This window comes from Bison bison, unplaced genomic scaffold, assembly GCF_000754665.1.
Source record: "Bison bison bison isolate TAMUID 2011002044 unplaced genomic scaffold, Bison_UMD1.0 scf7180017864527, whole genome shotgun sequence".
Classification (NCBI taxonomy): Eukaryota; Metazoa; Chordata; class Mammalia; order Artiodactyla; family Bovidae; genus Bison; species Bison bison.
The window spans coordinates 11,242,792-11,262,995 of record NW_011495078.1 but is presented as its reverse complement, the minus strand read 5'-3'; the positions used below and the strand labels follow the sequence as shown (position 1 = coordinate 11,262,995).

At 44.5% G+C, this 20,204-nt stretch overlaps 1 protein-coding gene across 1 annotated transcript in view; it reads left to right on the top strand.

Moving 5' to 3' along the window:
* Positions 1-20,204, top strand: part of UBAC2 (UBA domain containing 2) — a 143,575-nt gene that overhangs the window by 89,225 nt on the left and 34,146 nt on the right. Inside the window, exon 9 of the mRNA XM_010831559.1 lies at positions 13,261-13,506. Within this exon, the coding sequence (XP_010829861.1) occupies positions 13,261-13,506 (246 nt within the window). The remainder of the gene's footprint in view (positions 1-13,260; positions 13,507-20,204) is intronic.

Genomic DNA, 20,204 nt, shown 5'->3' with positions numbered 1-20,204 from the left:
TTTACAATTTGTATGGAAATACAAAAAACCTCGAATAGCCAAAGCAATCTTGAGAAAGAAAAATGGAACTGGAGGAATCAACCTGCCTGACTTCAGGCTCCACTACATAGCCACAGTCATCAAGACAGTATGGTACTGGCACAAAGACAGAAATATAGATCGATGGAACAAAATAGAAAGCCCAGAGATAAACCCACACACCTATGGACACCTTATCTTTGACAAAGGAGGCAAGAATATACAATGGAGAAAAGATAATCTCTTTAACAAGTGATGCTGGGAAAACTGGTCAACCACTTGTAAAAGAATGAAACTAGAATACTTTCTAACACCATACACAAAAATAAACTTAAAATGGATTAAAGATCTAAACATAAGACCAGAAACCATAAAACTCTTAGAGGAGAACATAGGCAAAACACTCTCCAACATACATCACAGCAGGATCCTCTGTGACCCACCTCCCAGAATATTGGAAATAAAAGCAAAAATAAATGGGATCTAATTAAAATTAAAAGCTTCTGCACAACAAAAGAAACTATAAGCAAGGTGAAAAGACAGCCTTCAGAATGGGAGAAAATAATAGCAAATGAAGCAACTGACAGACAACTCATCTCAAAAATATACAAGCAACTCCTGCAGCTCAATTCCAGAAAAATAAACGACCCAATCAAAAAATGGGCCAAAGAACTAAATAGACATTTCTCCAAAGAAGACATACAGATGGCTAACAAACACATGAAAAAATGCTCAACATCACTCATTATCAGAGAAATGCAAATCAAAACCACAATGAGGTACCATTTCACGCCAGTCAGAATGGCTGCTATCCAAAAGTCTACAAGCAATAAATGCTGGAGAGGATGTGGAGAAAAGGGAACCCTCTTACACTGTTGGTGGGAATGCAAACTAGTACAGCCACTATGGAGAACAGTGTGGAGATTCCTTAAAAAACTGGAAATAGAACTGCCATACGACCCAGCAATCCCATTGCTGGGCATACACACCGAGGAAACCAGAATTGAAAGAGACACGTGTACCCCAATGTTCATCGCAGCACTGTTTATAATAGCCAGGACATGGAAGCAACCTAGATGTCCATCAGCAGATGAATGGATAAGAAAGCTGTGGTACATATACACAATGGAGTATTACTCATCCATTAAAAAGAATACATTTGAATCACTTCTAATGAGGTGGATGAAACTGGAGCCTATTATACAGAATGAAGTAAGCCAGAAAGAAAAACACCAATACAGTATACTAACGCATATATGTGGAATTTAGAAAGATGGTAACGACAACCCTGTATGCGAGATAGCAAAAGAGACACAAATGTATAGAACAGTCTTTTGGACTCTGTGAGGGGTGGGGATGATTTGGGAGAATGGCATTGAAACATGTATAATATCATATAAGAAACAAATCGCCAGTCCAGGTTCGATGCAGGATACAGGAAGCCTGGGGCTGGTGCACTGGGATGACCCAGAGGGATGGTACGGGGAGGGAGGTGGGAGGGGGGTTCAGGATGGGGAACACGTGTACACCCGTGGTGGATGCATGTTGATGTATGGCAAAACCAATACGATATTGTAAAGAATAATAATAATAATAATAAAAAGAAAACGAAGTAAAGGATGGCTTTGAGAAGGCTTTAAGGCTACTGTAGAATATATTAAGCTGGGTCAGTACTGCTGCTGGTCAAAGGGAAAAGAAATGGAGATAAGAGGTCAACAAGAAAACACCCAGATGTTTTCATTCTTGATGATTCCTGATAGACTACATGGCAGTTGCCACACAGAGTGCTTTTTCCCTTTTCTCACAGAGTCTTCACATTGTTTCCCTATCAAGAGATAGGAAGCCTTGAATCAGTTTTGATTATGTCTTTCAACAGATTGTTTTGAAATAGAAATGTCCAGTGTTCCTTCCTCTTTGGGGCTGATTATGTTGATATTTTTCTTATATCTTTATGATCAGCTCTGCGAAAGAACTATGGTAAAATCAATGCATGTGATTTTTAATATATTCATTATGTGCGTGCTTAGTCACTCAGTCTTGCTGACTCTTTGTGAACCCCATGGACAGTAGCCCGCCAGGCTCCTCTGTCCATGAGATTATCCAGACAAGAATACTGAAATGAGTTGCCATTCCCTTCTCCAGGGATCAAACTGGGGTCTCTTGCATTGCAGGCAGATTCTTTACTGTCTGAGCCACCAGGGAAGTTGACGTATTCATTATAAATGACAGCATAACTTATTATCGAAAAGTCTTCTTATGTTAGTTTATGTTAGCTGGAAATATTTTCAAGATACCAGAAGTTTTTTGTTGCTAAAGACTGGTTTCAGTCTGTGAAAATCTCACCTCTTTTATAAAATTTAAGATGAGAAGTATATATCTAGAAATTTCAGTCTTCCTAGATCTTCACGTTTACTTTTATGAAAATTTTTTGTTGTTGTTCATTAAAGTATTACAATACAATAAAATATACCAACTTTAAGTGTACAGTTTGGTGAATTTGGGTACTTGCATACTGTTTTATAGCTACCACAACAATCAGGATAGAAAACAGTCTCTTCTCCCTAAACATTTTTTTTCATTCCTTTTGCTGTCACCCACCTGCCATTCCCAGATAACCACTGGTTTCTTTATGTCACCACAGCTTTGCCTTTTCTAGAATCTCATATAATTTGAATCCTGTAGTATGAAGTCTTTTATGTTCTACTTATTTCACTTAACATGCTGTTTTTGAAATCCATTTACCTTTGATTACTGTTTAATTCCTTGTTATTGTAAATATCAATCCCTAGTATGTTACACTATAATTTGTTTGTTCATTAGTTGGTGAATATTTGGGTTATATCCAGGTTTGATTATGAGTAATGTTGCTGTGAGAATCTGTGTATACATTTCTTTGTGTACATATGTTTTTACTTCTCTTGGGTAAATGCCTAGAAGTAGAATTGCTAGAATTCATCATTTGAAAAATAAATGGTACCATATTATTTTACAAGGTTGCTATACCATTTTGCATTTCCACCATCAATATATGAACGTTCCAATTCTACCATCTCCTTGCCAGCACTTGGCATTGTTAGCCATTTTAATTTTAGTCATTCTAGTTGGCATGCAGTTATATCTTGTGGTTTTAATTTGTGTTTTTCTGATGACTAGTGATTTGAGCATCTTTTCTTGTGCCCATTTTGTATTCTGGGTATAAGCCCTTTGTTGGATATATTTTATAAAAATTTTGTGCCAGTCTTTGGCTTGCTTCTTTGTTTCCTAAACTGTTTCTTTCAATGAGCAAAAGTTTTAAACTCGATTAATTCAATGTCTCAGTTTTTTAAATAGTTTGTGCTTTTGATATCTTATTTAACAAATACTTGCTAATCTGATGTCACAAACATTTTGTCCTGTGTTTTCATCTAGAATGTAATAGTTTTTGCTATTACATTGAGGTCTGAGATCCAATTTGAGTATAATTTTTGTGAAGTTAAGGATTGAGATGTATTTTTTTCCATACAAATGTCTAGCATTATTCCATCAATGTTTGTCAAAAAGGTGTCTCCTTGGCGTATCACCCTGGCTCCTTGATTGAGAGTCAGTTGGCCAGTGTGGGTCTGTTCCTGGACTTGCTCTTCTATCTCAGTGATTTGTGTGTGCTCTTATGCCAGCACCACTTTGTTTGAGTACTTTCGAGTATGGTAAGTCTTAAAATCAGGTAATGCAAGTATTTCAGCTTTGTTCGTCTTTTTTCAAAGCTGGTTAATCTATTTTAGAAACTTTGATTTTCTGTATGTACTTTTAAATTAGCCTTTGATTTTCTTCAAAAAAGAAAAAAAAAAGTTAAAATTTAACCTGAGATTGCACTGAAACTATAGATCAATGAAGGAAAGATTTCCATTTTGATGATTTTAAAAATATCGCCACAAATTATTTTGTATTTCAAAAAATGGAACTTAATTCCCCCTCTTCTAGAATGTGAGCTCTACTCAGCGATTCACTTACAATGAATAGAAAATGGCAGAGATGATGGAGTGTGACTCCAAAGGGCAGATCACAGAAGACATATTGCTTCCATATTGTTCTCTCTCAGATCATTCATTCTGGGGGAAGCCAGCTGCCATGTCACAAGGGTCCTGAAGCAGCCCTGTGGAGAGGTCTACATGGCAAAGAACAGTGCCATCCTGGCAGCAGTCAGCACTAATCTCCCAGTTGGGTTTTGAGCTACCTTAGAAGCTGATCCTACAACCCAGTCGAGACTTCAGATGAACATAGGTAGGATGACATCTTGAATGCAGCCTCATGAGAGACCTTGAGCCACAACCACCCAACTAAGCAGTCCCTAGATTTCTGACCACATAAACTGTATGTATATTAAATGCATATTGTTTTAAGCCACTGCGTTTGGAATAATTTGTTATTCAGTAATGTGTAACTAGTACAACTATTTTAATAATATTGGGTCTTCCAATTCATAAACATAGTATGTGTCTACTATGTAATTTTTTAATTCCCCTTTTTAATTTTAAAATTTTCAATGTATAGGCCCTGTACATCTTTCATTAAATGTATTTCTAGTAATTTGTGAGGTTTTGATGCTATTTTAAATGGAGTTTTGTCTCAAATGTTTGTTGCTAGTACATGGAATGCAGTTGATTTCTATATATTGCTATTGTATCCTCGAGGATACAATAGCAATTTATTTATTTATTTCTGGTAGCTTTTCTGTGGATTCTTCAGGGTTTCCTACATATTAATATATGATCAAGTCATCAGGAAATATATTTGGTTTATATGTTTTCTTTCTTCCTTTCTGATCTATGCATTTTATTTTTCTTGCCTTATTGCACTAGCTAAAACCTCTAATATAATGTTAAATAAGAGTGATGAATAGACATCCTTGTCTTGTTCCTGGTCTTAGAAAGGATTGAGTTTTTCCCTGTTGAATCTCTGTCTGTAAATGCATAAGTTATTCTTGATATTTAAATTCATTTTTATTATTTTTAGTCCAATGTAAGAAACAAATTTTAACATAAACCTATTTACTTCCTAATTTTAGTTTTTTGAATCAGTTTATGAAAAGTGAATATAATTATAAAAGAGGACAGTCTCCTTGTTGGAATGGATATTAAAAGGTATTTACCTTTTAGTGTTTGATTAAGGCTTTTTGCCATGTACTAGAGACTCGAGCTGTCTCCCAGTGTATTTTTTCCTTATTAACAGAACCTTCATCTTATTAGGGGCAGCAGGACCTCCAACTAAAAGATCACATTTTCCAGTTGCCTTTGTATCTAGATCTAGCTATCATGCTAAATCTTGGCATCCTGGCCAGTGAACTACAAGCATACTTATTGGCAGGACTTCTAGGAAGTCTCCTTAAAGTAGCCTTTTGTCCTTTTGTTCTTCCTCATTTTCTTCTCCCCACTGCCTGGAATGCAGTTAAGATGGTTGGAGCATTTCTAACATGAGAGAGAAGTAAATTTCTGTTGTTTTTAAACCACTGGAATTTACAGTTTTCTGCTTCATGCAGAAAACCTCATCCTCTTGATGCATGGTTTACTGAAAGGAAAAGCTTACAGCAGCTTTCTAAGACAGTTTCTTAAAAACAAATAATCTATTATTAGTTCAATTAATTCTGTTCCTCTTCTAATTCAAATTCCCAAGAGTTAGAAGGATACCCAGTGTTTTAAATAGATAGTTCAAAATAATAATGAAAATGAAAAGAGAGCTATGGGAAATTCATCTGAATCACTTTTGTAATTGACAAAGAACAAAATAGCAAGACTCTTTAAATAAGTGCTAAAGCCACTTGATTCTGTCATGAAAAGGACAGTCATTTCATAATTAATCACAAATGGCACAAATAATTTTGGGCGCTTCTGATTTGTGTACATATTCTTTGCATAATAAAATAAGTAATTTCCTTCCTTCTTTCTTTAGCATTTTCAGTGAAGAAGAAGGAATAGGAAAACAGACAGTTCTTTAGAGCTGGAATTTTCTTTGTTTTGCTCCCTGCCTTTAGAACACAGCCTGGCACATAGTAGAAGTTCGGTAAACATGCACTGAATGAATAAATGAGGCTTCAGTGGGCCTGCTTTCTTCAGGTCGTGAGTGAATATGCAGTCTGTGTGAAGGGGTCCAGGTATCAGAGGGCGTCTCTTCCCCTGTCTCGTCTTTACCTTGAGACCAGTCACGCTGTCCTCCAGGGTGACGGCCCCTGTGTTTGTCCTGCTGTCCCGCCAGATAAATTTCTCACATGTTGGGACCTTGGTTCGCCAGGACTGCGGCAGTGTAGTTTGCCAAGTGGGTCTCTGCTCAGCCATAGCTGACTGGAGAAGGAGATCAGTAGAAATCTGTGTGCTGGTGCCATGTCATGGTTTCTCACCTTTGCTGGCTGTGGCTTCATGCTAACACTAAACAAGACCAGAGGACAGTTGAGGTTTACTCTCTGTAATCAAGAGAGTTTTGCATGGTTCCACCCAGCAAATTAAATTCTTTATCCCCTTTGGCCCAGACTTGCAACTGCAAGAGATCCAGAATGCTCTCTGGTTGCCTGACCCCTGGGGCCCTCTTGCTGACCAGGATTCCCAGTTCCTGCCGCTTGAGTGTTCTGGTTCTGGGTGTACCTGGCCTTCGCAGACACAGCCCACATGTTCCTTCCTGCTGTATCTGAACAGTCTAGACCTGTCTCCCAGCCTGCCCAAGACCCCTGCCACTGCTTCACCCCTTGTCATTGGGTCTCTCAGCTTGATCTGGGGCTTCTGGGCTCTGTGGGCCTGCCAGACCCCTCCCTTAGAATTTCCCCTGGCCTCTTGACATGCAAATCCCAGCAGATGGTCTATTTTTAAAGCCTGTTTTTTTCCCCCGCAAACTCTATGGGGTTTCAATCAAATTCTCATTCAGAAGTCCCAATATAAGAGAGGTTCATGAGATAATGAAAATGAAAGTTAAAAGTAATGTGTAAGGTAGTATAATGAATAAGTATTATTCGTAATTCATAATAATACTCTCTCAAGGCTTTTGATAGTAATGAGGTATAACTTAGGTAAAGTTTACTGTGCTTATCCCCCATTGTCTCCTAGAATAGGGTGATGTGATTATCACATATTTATAGGAAACTGAATTCTTAAACCTCTTTATATTTTAATCAATAGTCAATCTAAGAAAGAAATGGAAAATTTTATCTGAGCCAACCTGAGGATTATAACCCAGGACAGTCTCCCAGGGAGCTCTGAGATCTGTTTGCAGAGGGAAGGAGGTGACCAGAACATATGTGATGTTGACAGAGGGTGCATGCAATCAAGAACGCATCTTGGCAGAAGGTTGCTGCTATTTGCAAGGAACAGATAGATTAGTTAATGATTTTAGTGCTTTTCTAAGTGTGGGAAAATGCCAGACCCTGAGTTTATGACATTTCCTCCTGAAATATCTAGCTGTCTGAGGGCCAGCTCTGTCAGTTTTCCCAGAGCACAGAGTGCCTCACCCTGAACTTTGTTTTGAGTTCCTCCCAGAGTGTGCTATAGGTCAGCGACTGCAGCGGCTGGTGATTTGATTCTTAGAGAACTGGATGGTGGGCAGCTTTCTTCATTCTCTCTCTTCCCTTTCAGTCGTAATACTCACTAAGGCTTGGGAAACATTTCATCACCAGCTTTCCCCAGTGCTCTTAGGAATACTCGTTCCCAGGTCAGGAGGATTTCATCATTAGGCTACTCACTGCTGTTACTAGACTAGGCCTTGTTCCAAGCCTCTGAAGCACCCGTCTGACTAGTGTGTTATGGTCTAGGAAATGGTTCCCTCTTGTTGCTTCTTCCCTTACCTGGAGTCACACTGTTGGCTCTTAGAGGATATGCTTTTGGTCAGTTGTTTCACGTCGCCTAGTCGTCATTTATTTTACACAGATTTGGTAATGCAAATAACAATAATCTTGTAAAATAGTCAAAATATAAGTAAAATAAGGTCATAAGTATTTAAGCTATGAATTTCCATTTCGTGTGGCCCAGTATCTCCCCAGGTCATCTGACCAGTCTGTTCTGCATCAATCTCTATCTTTGAGGAGAATGATGTCTTGGCATTGTTCACCTAAGGTGTGTACACGTACAAGGTATGTGGGGGTCATCGTGACCCCCCATAGGATTGAGTAAAGGATGTTATCATCTAAGGAGTTGCCTAGCAGGCGCCAGAAGGAGAAAGATTGATATTTGTGATTGAGCAAGAATTTTTGCCGATGGGGAGGGCTGGGTAAGCACATGACAAAGATGCAGTTCAGTTCAGTTCAGTTCAGTAAAGAAGAGGGGAAGCAACGAAATGGGCAGAGAAAATTTTATGTTTAAATTTTTCTTGTCTTACCTTAACATAAAAATTTTTATTTCATCGCCCAAAACATTTTACAGTAGCACTTTACTTATTTGACGACTTGAGGTGGTGCTGAGGTACCAGAGGCGTGAACCAGTGGATTCTATGTTTTTGTCATATGGGAAGTATGAACTTAGCACCAAAAAAGTGTGTCCTTTGGTACCTTTCCAGTTTCCTTTAAAAGCATCTAAGATGACCATTTAGACCATTCACTCACCATTCTCCCAGCAGACGTTCTTCTAGGTGCAGAGGCCATGAAGTGATCAAAATCAACCAGAATTCTTCCCCTTCCAGAGCATACATACATTCAGATAAGTGAGCCTTAGAATAGAGCTTTACGCCAATGAGCACACTTTATCCCTGCCAGAATTTACAGTCATGCGTTTGTTCATTGCTGAGTAGAATGTACTAATTCTTCATAGGCTGTCCCTCCTAAAATTGAACACATGATTTCATAATTGTATATGTAATGGTGGGGGGATAGATATGGGCAAGAGAATAAAATTCTTCAGCCTTCCTCAATTCCTTAAAGGAATCTCTGACCTACCCCTCCCATTAAGAACCACCCCCCGCCTTACTAAACTGTGAGCTCCTTAAGTACAGGCAACAATTGTACATTGTCATTACTTTTTTCCTTATTTCTTTAAGACATATGATTGCATAAAACGTGAATAACACAGTTGTTATGTGGGTTCATAATGTATTAGGACAGAAAAGTATCACAGTGAATGAGGGTAATGTTAAATGGAACTCTCCTCTCGTAAGTTTCCTTTATTTTACTTGAAGTATTTTGGTATTAATTCTAAGCACCTTGTGTGTATATTGAAATCCCTAGAGCAAACACAAGAAAAAATATGAGATATTGCTTTAAAAATTCCATTAAAGGAATTAAGATGAAATACTGAAAAGTATTTGCTTAATGCAAAAGGAAATAAGAAAGTAGGAGCAAAGAACAAAAAACAGTTGAGATAGAACCAAACAGCAAAATTCCTCTGTATCAAGGTAAATATATTAAGTGTGAACAGGGAAAGATGCTAATCAAAAGGCAGAGATTGTCAGACTGGATTTAAAAGTGAGAAACTGCTGTGTGCTGTCCACAAGGCACACTTTAAACGCAGACACACACACACGGAAGGCTGAAAGTAACAGGATGGAGAGAGATTAATACGGAAATAGAAATCGGAAGTGGCCACATTAATCTAAGACAAAATAGACTTTGTGAGTATCACTGAAAACAAGGAGACTTTATTGTGATAAAAGGGTCGATGTATGTGTGCCTGATAACAGCTTCCACATACACAAACATGTTCCAAGTACTTGGGGTTAGAACTATGGGCAAATGGATAAATTCACCATCATAGCTGGATACTTTGAGATGAAAAAAAAATAAAAATTAAATTTTTTACTTAATTCAAATCTCACAATTCTGATTTGTTCAGATTTTTTTTCACAGTTCGTGATATTTATGACAACATTTTGCTGTCTTCAGCTGAATCACTGTGCTTTTGCTGTTGCACAATTCCATTTTCCATCTTCTTTTTTACTCAGACCTTCAGAAAAGGAATCCTTACTTCCTCGCCCCCTTCATGTAACTTTTAGCCTACTGTAGCTTTTAAATTATGAAGTAGATGAATATATGTTTTCTTTTATAATCTAGGCTTTATGGTTCTTACTTAAAAATCCTTTCTCATCCCGGTGCCAAAAAGATGTCCCTTCTATATTTGCGCAGAAAGATGTGCAGTTTTGTAAATTACATTTGTGTCCTTAACCCACTGGGAGGTTTTGTGTGGTATCAGGCAGAGGGGGCTGGTTTGACTTCTTCCTTCCGTGTGGCCTGTGTGTTCTTTTCGTGTGTGACATACCCATTTCTGCTGTGTACCAGGTGCCTTGTAATGGAGTCTGTGTCTCTGCCCTTGCTCTTTACATCAGTTTGACACACTCTAGATAAAGACCTGGGGCTTCCCAGGTGGCACTAGTGGTAAAGAACCCACCTGCCAACGCAGGAGACAGAAGAGACGTGGCTTCAATCCGTGGGTCGGAAAGATCCCCTGGAGAAGGGCACGGCTCCAGTATTCTTGCATGGAGAATCCCATGGACAGAGGAGTCTGGCGGGGTACAGATCACAGGGTCACAGAGAGTCAGACATGACTGAAGCAACTTAACACATACACACCCATAAAGACCACCCTGTTTTGCTTACTCAAACTTTATAGCATACTTTATAATCTGATAAGCCTCAGTATGCTTCCCTGAAATTACCTCATCTATCCTGTACCCTTTATTCTTTATTTTTAAGTCATTTTATCGTGATATATAATACACACCAAAGTGTCCATAAACTCTTTAAGTGTCATGAAGCCAAACAAATCACGATGAAGCAAGCGTGTATGGATTTATTGGCTGGGAAGTACATCTAGTCAGGCCTACATCCCGCTGAAAGATTACCAGTAATCACAAAGGGCAGAATCTCAAGTTCATTTTAGTGCTTCTCTTTATACATGAAGGTGCAGGAATCTGAGGTCACTGAAAGTACTTCCTGAGCTGTGCATCTGACCATCTAGGGACCTGTTTATCTGAAGCAAAGGGTGCCTTCTCCTACGTTTTCATCCTGAACTTTCCCCAGGGCGCACCATCAGTGCGTGACTACCATGGGTTGTGACTTCACCCTTGTGTAATGAGCTGTTTTGTTCTTTTTTTTTGTTCATGCTTTTAAGGATTTCTTTCTCTGACTCTCATGGAGCTAGATGTACATTTCATTTTATTATCTTTCTTGGGACTCTTACACTTTCAGTTTGAGTATTTATATTCTTTGTTCATCCTGGAAAACTCGGTTATTATCTCTTGAAACAAAGTCTTCTTCATACATTTCCTCTGTGGTCTTCTTTTGGAAGCTCCGAAGACATCCACGGAGGGCCTCTGTGTCTGTCTGGAGCCCCCACCATGTGGAGCCCAGGTGTCCCCCGAGGGGCTGCCCTGCCCTCGCCAGAGCCTCCCTGACTCAGGCCCTGCCGAGCCCTTGCCTCCTCCCTGCAGAGGAGACTGGTTGCTTCTGGCACTGAGTCCTCTGATCCTCCCCTTCACTCCCACCTTCCTCTGCCATCCATCCAGGGCCCCTCTCCCACCTGTGGATTTACCCTTCCTGGCGACCGCTAAGTGTGTTTTCCGTTTTGTTGGTGTGGTGAGGATTACAGATGTTCTCTCGTTGCACCGAATCTGAAGCTTGTTTCTGTTTTCGTTTTCTTTGTTGTTTTGTACAATTCACGAAGGAAGTAGCATGGAAACTATTTGAAATCAAAAGTCCTTTTCCATTCGCCTTTTAGCCTCCGCCAGTGTGTCTGTTGCTTCTACCACTGCACCAAAGTTGGTTAATTTTGCCAAATCCAACGGTCATTTTCCTCTCTCACGTCTTATGTGAACTCTGGGCTGCATTAGACATGGCTATTTCCTTCTTAAAACATGGTTCTCTTAGCTTCAGCAGTACTAAACTCTGCTAGTTTTCCTTCTTACTTGCAGCCCCTTCTCAGATTGCTTCACCGGCTTCTCCTACTCTGTCCATCTACAAAATCCTGGTGTATCCCAGGTTCAGTCCAAAGTCCTCTTCTCTCCTCTGTAGTATCCCCTCACCCTCCTATTGTCTCTTCTAGTTCTCATGCTTTAAATGTAGTCTGATACAACAGACTCTCAAATCTTTCTCTCTGCTAACTTTTCCCTTGAGTTCCAGAATTTTATATCCAACAACCCACTTGACGGCTCCACCAGGATTTCTGATAGATACTCCCGAGTTCATTCTTGCATTGCCTTTGCCGTTTTCTCTGCCGGAAAGGTTCTTCCTCCAGTTCATCAAATCACTGGCACCTCATTATCCTTAAAAATTCTGCTCAAGTGTCACTTCCACCTGAGCTAAAGAAGATCCCTGCTCCAAGTCACCTTACTGTAATTCCTTCATAGATCTTATCCGGAATCATTTTATATGTTTGCTTGTTTATTGTCCGATCTCCGTATTGACCATGACTGTCAGAGTAGGGCTTTATGTATCTTGTCTTCTGCTCAGTTTTAAGTGCCTAGAACAGCACCTGGTATATAGCAAATTCTCAATAGATTTTTGCCTAATTAGGTAATTTTATTCATAAAATATTAAAGTGTACTTTTCTCTTACTAGAAAGTTATCAAACCTGCTCTGATTTGATATGAATAACTTCTTATCCTAAGAATCAGATTCATAAAGTTGAAGATTTCTAACAAAGGAATAGCCATTCTCATGTTTACCTAGAAAACCACAGGGACTCTTTAGATTCCTCTTACCATGTAAATTGTCTTAAAGATGAAAAATAGTAAGCAGAACTGTTCATTGCTAACTATTGGCAAGGATTTCTAAATCTAGGAAAAATCAGTACTTGATAAATTTATTAAAATATTATATACATTTTAGATCATCTTTATTTTCTGATAAAGGTATGTCTGGGTCACATCACTGACTATTAGGGTTGTTTTATGTCAGTATGTCTCTCTGATGGCCATCTGCCAATAAAAGTAACCACAAAGTTAGTACGGTGTGAAAGTGTCTTGATAATCAGATATTTTATGGCTTTTTTTTTTTTTTCTGAAAGACAACATTGTTTTTAAGTATGGTGCCAGTACTTTCAAGTGTTAAATAGGTAGGATTTTGCTGTCTCTTCTAACTTACTAAAAACACATTTGTTTACTGAGGAGATTCAGTGTTTTGTTGGTTTGGTTTGTCCTGCTTAGTATCCCGCAACTCAGTAAGCATTCTGGTTTTTACCTCACCCTACGAAAGTGAAGGCAAAAGCACCACCTGAAGTATTTTACGGTCACTGATTTCTGTGTCAGATATGTTCCCTAAAAATTTTATGACCTGTCAACAATGCAGTTGGACTCTTTCTCTTCTAGGCTTCTGGGATCTGCTACAACAGCAGAACGCTGCAAGTCCACAGGGTGCTGTATGTGCCCAGTTGGATGGCCAAGTTCTGCGCTTGGACCCTGGAGCCCCTCTTCTCATCCTCGGAGCCCACCAGCGAGGCCAGGGTCGGGATGGGGGCCACAGTGGACATCCAGAGGCAGCAGAGGATGGAGCTGCTGGACAGGCAGCTGATGCTGTCACAGTTTGCACAAGTGAGGCGGCAAAGACAGCAGCAGGTAAACGATAACAATCACAATCGAAAGTTGAGAGGTACTCAGGGGCCTGCGTAAACGTCTCCTCTGAGATCGTACATGTGGTTGGGACCGTGTGTCATTCCTCTGCCTTGCATCATGGATATCTTGACATGTTTCCAAGGTCTCTGATCGCGACTATTCTTAGTGTTTTCTTTGGAAGGTAAAAAAAACAAAGTAACTTGCCACTGAAAGACTGGTCAAACTGGACACTCTCGCTCCACTTCCAATAGATAAGCATGATTTCTTAGAGAAACACCAACCTAGTTAACAAGACGGAATATTTATCTGTTTTTATCATCTTGTAAAAGCCACAGTGTCTTCCTGTTAAAATGCTTATTATTGTGTGCTCTGGAGTAAAGAGCAGATATCAGACTTCTTGATTTTCCTTAGTTGAAATGGAGAGACTATGAAGGTAATAGAAGTTCAAGGAAACAACCAACGAGCCAGTCAGATAAGTGCTGGGTTTTCTCAGCCTTGTCATTAATCGTCAGGAAATATCGAGCACTTGCCCACAAAAACGGCTCCGTCCAAACAACATGATTCCACACTGGTGTCCCCAGGGTTCCTCTCAGTCAAGCTGAGCCTGCTTGGGCGCTTCTGTGATCCAGCACACTGGGCTTGTCATTTCCCGTCTCCATCCCCTTTACCCTCTGGGGTATGAGAGAGAGTTCTGTTCTCTCTCACATCACCTGCCCGCATTGCGTGTGAGAAGTCGATCTTCATTGCATGTGGTCTGGAAAGTGATGTCAGGTGTGACATCCTTGGACGTCAGTGGGTCCCAGAATTTCCATCTAGGGTGGGGAGAAGGGGTTCCCTTATCAGTGGGCCAGGTCTGCAGGTGAGAGAGAAGGAAGTGAAGGCTGGTCCTTGCAGGTGTATTTGACTCCAGAATGTACAGTAAAGGAAGCTGACGCGTGGGGAGACAGACGCGGCTCCTGGAGAGATCAGGGCTGCAGGTATGGCTAGAGTCCGTGTGTAGTGTTGGGAGGTGAACCCAACAGGTCAGGGGTCCCCACCTCTGGGATCTCACGCCTGATGATCTGAGGTGTAGCCAATGTGATAATAATAGAAAGTGCACAGCGAATGGAATGTGCTGGAACCATCACCCCCACCCCCGATTCTTCTTCTGTGAAATCAGTCCCTGGCGCCAGTGAGGGCGGGGACCACTGCAGAGGATCACACCTGGGATGAAATGTAGGCAGCAGACTCAGCCTGTATTTAGTAGGAGGAAGAGGGGAAAGTCTTTGAGGAAATGGAAGGAAGAGTGGTAAGGATGAGGACTCAGAATAATCAGCGTCCAGAGTGATAATGAGTATAAATACTTTCCAATAGCCTGGACAGAGCTGAGAGGGAGAGAAAGAAGTGTGTGTGATCTGAGATGGCTGGCTCAGCTAACGAGGGATTCAATGGCAGCACCATCCCATCAGCACAGAAGAGCAGACAGGGAGAAGTACATTGACTGGGGTGCCCGTGGGCTGCCTGAGAGGGGGTTCCCTGAGCAAAACGGGAGGTTGTGTTTCTGAAGTTGGCGTCCCCAGCAGATTCTCACATGCAGAGCTGATGCGACAGCACTGTTGGGATGATCACAGCGTTGGGGGAGCAGTGGTGAATGACAGAGGGGGCCTTTGAGCACCAGTCACAAGGAAGGTCTGAGAGCTAATCTTATGGCTCAGGAGCCCTGGCGTTGACAGAGTGTCTGCCAAAGTGTCTCCAGTCCGGACAGACGCAGGGGTGGACTTTGGGTCTTGAGAGCTGCACTCCATCCACAGAGCGGTGTCCCTTGACACCCCACAGCAGGAAGACTGAGTACCACTCCTGGCGGAGGTGGGGCCTGAGCACCGCCTCTCGTGCTGCTGGGAGCTTCGTGTTTCACTCAGGTTCCTGGAGCAGTTCCTCCCGGGTGGCAGGGGCACTCTTCCCAGGGAAAACCTTAAGCGGAAGGTCCGAAGGACTGACCGCCTCCCCTCCTGCGGCAGCCCGCCTCGACGGCACCCTGGTGACCAGCCCCTCCTCTGTGGTCCACTTAAGAGTCCCGGCCCCACCTGGAAGGTGACTGGATGAAAATACAGGTGCTCAGCCCTGTGGCGTCCGGGTCCCCAGTCCCCGCGTCCTTCCTGGGCTGTGTCTGCCACACATGTGTCTGCCACACATGTGTCGGCTAGAACACAGGTGAGGAGGTTTAGGAGATGCCCTCGCAGGTTACCCGAGCGCCATACCGGGTCTTCCCTCCCACATTGTGTGCCCTTGGCTGAATTTTTCCTAATGATCAGGGTTAATTACTCCTGCAGGATAATGACTCCTTCCCTTGCCTACTTTTTTTTGGTCAGAAGAGCCCAAACTGACAGGACCACAACGGTCACTTAAGAAGTAGCAGTATTCTTGCTTTGTCCCCTCTGGAACCTCCTTTCCTGTGAGCCAGGCTCTGTAAACCAGGGAGTCCAGGGTCATGGGACAGGGAGCCCAGACGCCCCAAGTGGGTCAGCAGGAGGGCGATCGTCAGGGCCCCTCTCCTCCCACCCCTGGTTGCCAGGAGCCATATGCTCCGCCCCCTGGGCACACAGCGCCTGAGTGATAGTCGTTGATTTGGGCTGTTCTGCATACTGGAGCCCCAAGCGCCATCCTTGCCAGGTGCCATCTGCAAGTTGGTGTCTCTCTCGCCTCACCTGGCTGTCCATCCGTCTGGCGAGTGGGCAGCCCTGGGTCATGCTGTGAGAGGGTTGCTGTGCCCCGTAGTCTGGGCACTGCCCTGCCCTCCCGGCTGGCAGCAGGCCTGTGATCTGAGAGATGTCATCTGGCACCCTGGTCAGCCCCTCACACAGCCCTCCAGCCCACAGGGAGCGTTGCCATGTGACAGAGAAGGCAGGTGGCCCTGAGACCGGAAAATGTGTCACTTTCAGGTAAAGTGAACTGTGGCCTGTGTCAGTCAGCTCAGGTTGCCCCAGGAGAAGACCGTGGACTGGGTGGCTTAAACAACAGAAGTTTTCCTCAGTGCTCTGGAGGCTGGAGGTCCAAGATCAGCACTGTCAGGGCTGGTTTCTGTCGGGACTCTCCTTGGCTCTCGCTGTGTGTCTCGTGGCCTTTCCCTGGTGCCTGCGTGTTCCTGGTGTCTCTTCTTCCAAGGACGCCGGTCCTGTTGGATGAGGGCCCCATCTTTATGACCTCATTGAACCTTAAGTACCTCTTTGAAAGGCTTCCCAGGTGGCCCCAGTGGTAAAGAACCTGCTTGCCAATGCTGGAGACACGAGAGACCCGGGTTTGATCCCTGGGTCGGGAAGATCCCCTGGAGAAGGAAGTGGCAACCCACTCCAGTATTCGTGCCTGGGAAATCCCCATGGATGGAGGAGCCTGGAGGGATACAGTCCATGGAGTTGCAAAGAGGCAGACAGGACTGAGCACACATGTGCTCTTTAAAGGCCTTGTCTACAAGTATGGTTGCACTGGGGGGGTCAGGGACTTCAGCATATGAACTTGGGGGTGGGGGGTACATGTTTCAGTCTATAGCAGCACCCCTTCCTGAGCAGTAAAGGGCCCAGCAGAGTCAGCCTGGCTCTCAGGCACAGTCGGTTCTCCTGGACAGGTGGTGGAGTGTCCAGGCTCAGCACTGCCCTCGCTCACCCTCAGAAGCCAAGTCCACCTTGGAGAGCGGGGCCCACACACAGCCTCCTTCCACCTCGACTGCACTGTTCACGTGCCGGCCCGGGGTGAGCGGTGCCAGGGCTGGCCGACGGCCACCTGCCGCATCGCTCTGTCCCCACCTCTTCTGTGCTGGGCGTTCATGGTGAGCATGGGGGCCTGGGTGTCACACTACCTGCCTGCTCCTGCCGGACCACACGCCTCTCCCCAGGCAGCCTCGTCCCCTACCTTCCCGTCCCCTGGCCACCCAGGCGAGCCCTTCACCACGCCCGGTGAGTCCATAGATGTTATTCCTTCAGGCCACCACTCTTTCCACGAGAAGTGCACGACCAAATGCACTACCCAGGGTCTCCCCGTCGGGAGCACTTGTCCCCGTCCCTGTCTTTTCAGGGTGACCCCCAGCTGGAGCTGTAGTGCAGCCACTGTCCGCTTTCAGCTTTCACTTGTGTACCGAGCTAACCCATGAACCGAATTTGGTCACTTGGTCGTAGGAACCCAACCTGGTGTCGCAGGAGGTGTGAACTGGGGCAGAGGTTTTTACGCGACAGGGCTGATGGACATGGTGGTCCAGGCGAACTTGCCTCCGCAACCCCACGGCACCCCCGGCCTGGCTCCTGCTCACCCTGCACACACCACTTCCGTGGGGCGATGGGTCTTTAGCCCCACCTAACGCTAGAACTTGGTAGGTCTGACACTTCTGGCCACCCGCTCACTCCATGCCCATGGCCAGGCACTTCCTGTCCCAAAGGGTCCAGCAGCAGTGTAACTGGAGTGTTGTGTAATTCTCTGCTGTGTATGCGTGCCCTGGCCCCAGCGCCCGAGGCATCAGCACCACGGTTGTCCCCTGTGGCTGGCTGCGGACTCCACCTGGGGTCTTTACCCACCACAGATGCTCTGAACACCATAGTGTCTGCTGGGTCGCACAGCCCAAGCACCCATGAGTAAACCAGCCCCAGGTCCCCGCCCTTCTTAAAGGGCTTTCCAGCAGGCGGCCGGGAAGTGGTGCCCTTTGGTCTGTGACTCCGCCCGCCGCTGGGCAGGCTCCCCCACTTTCCGAGGTCGGTCTTGCCCCCAGGTCAGTATGCTAGCCCCTGGAGTCCTGCCACTGGCTTCTCGTTGTGAGGTCTGCTGCAGAGAAGAGCACAGGGGGTCCCTAGTCCTGGACTGACTCGATTCCCTCTGCATTTATCCCCAGCATCAGCCTTGAGAGTCCCAGCTGTTCCCTGCCCGCACCCTGGGCTCAAGGTGCTGGCTTGCCCACTCACTGCTGTCGAGAGGGCTGTAGAACAGGGGCCCAGATGTGTCTCACTCCAGGGCCTCTGCTCTGTCCTTCACTGGGTTTTTCTTTCCTTCTTGGCTTCAGCTGGTAGGAAACTCAATGCTAAGTTTAAGGTTCAGTCAGATTAACTGTTTAAACCCAAAGTTAGTACTCCTGCCTCCATCTTTTTAAAATATCTTTTTGATTGTTTTAGGATCCTTCTGCTTTATTGCAGACCTCTTCAAATTCTATGATTGCATTTACGATAAATTTATTATTTGTTTACAGACTGTGGGTTTTCAAATTTTTTTTGTAGAACCCAACATTTGTTTGGTCAGAAAGCCATTCAGCTCCTAAATACTGTGTGTTAGATTGATCTGTCTGCAGTTTTTAATTTCAAGCATTCCAGAATAAGGCCAGAGTCCTGTTTGGGTGTATTCCTTTGCACTTCTTTGCCTGCTTCTGTCAGATTTTATCTTGTTGCCTGGCACCTGCTTCGTGCTCGCTGTCGTCCACCTGCCTGTGGTCTGCACTTGGCTCTGGGGTTGCAGTCAGCCAGCGGTCGTTATTGAAACAGTGACCAAGTTTGGTGCAGTCGGCCCCTGAGATGTGAAAAGCAAGTCCTTTCCCTTTAGAGAGGTTTTGATCAATGTCAGGGAACTCAATAGACACACTTGAATTAGAGAAACGTCAAGAATGATGAAATACTGCCCAGAGTGCCCAGGGCAGTAAGACCCCTAAGGGGGCCTGATGCTGTGAGAGGCTTCTGGGAGTAGAAGGCTGGACAGGATGTGGGCGGTGGAGAGGATGAGGCCGGTCATCCTAGAGGAGAGGACCAGCAAGACGGAGGGGAGACCTTGGAGATAGTAGGGAGGCCTGAAAGGGGAAGGCCCTCAAGGAGACTTGGGGGCCGAGAGGTAGGTACGTAGTGACCAAGGGAAGGAACACAGCGACTGTAACAGAGGGAGGTGTTTTTCAACCCAACAGCAGAGTTGGAGCTTGACATTGGAGGCTGTCAAAAGTAGTTTAATCAGTAGTATTGCTAGGACAGTTATCTCAGCAAAGTTCCTCTTATCGATGTGTGTGAGATTGGTAGAGGAAGGAGAGACCGTGGAGGAAGAGACCAACAGAAGATTCTAGAATTCCAGCACTCAGCTCTGTGAACCCCCTGGCCAAGATGATGGCTGTCTCTTCACTGAACTCCAAACCCATGCTGTCTCCCAGGTCCAGCCTGCCCAGCTCTCCCGGGCACACTCCCACTACATCCAGTCCAAGGCTCCCCTGAGCTAAGCTCCTGGCTCCCAGACCTAGACCTGTGGCCTTGACCTCCTCTCCTGGGCTCCAGACCTCAGCGTCCTACCACCACTGGGCATCTCCCCCTGTCTGCTCCGAGCACCAAAATGTACCCTTGCTTTGCTGACCTGGCTCCTCCACCCCTCCTTCCCTCCCTCATGGGAAGCACCACCATCCTCCTGGAGGCCCAGACCAGAGCATCCTGACTTCCCCTTGGACTCTGCCCTCAGCTTCCCCATCCCACAGGTCCCCTCCCTCACCTGCATCCCAGAGAGTCTGCATTCTCCATATAAACCCGCCATTGCCTCTCTCTCCATCCCCTGCCTCAGTCCACGCCACCATCATCGCTCACCTAGGAAAATCTTGTCTTGACCACGCCCTCCCCCCACCGTGCCCCACATTCCAGCCCCCAGCTGGGCTCTGTGGACACAAATCCGATCGTCTGATTCCCACCAGGGCCTTCGGAGGCCCGCCTCAGCTTCCAGGGTGGTTCCTG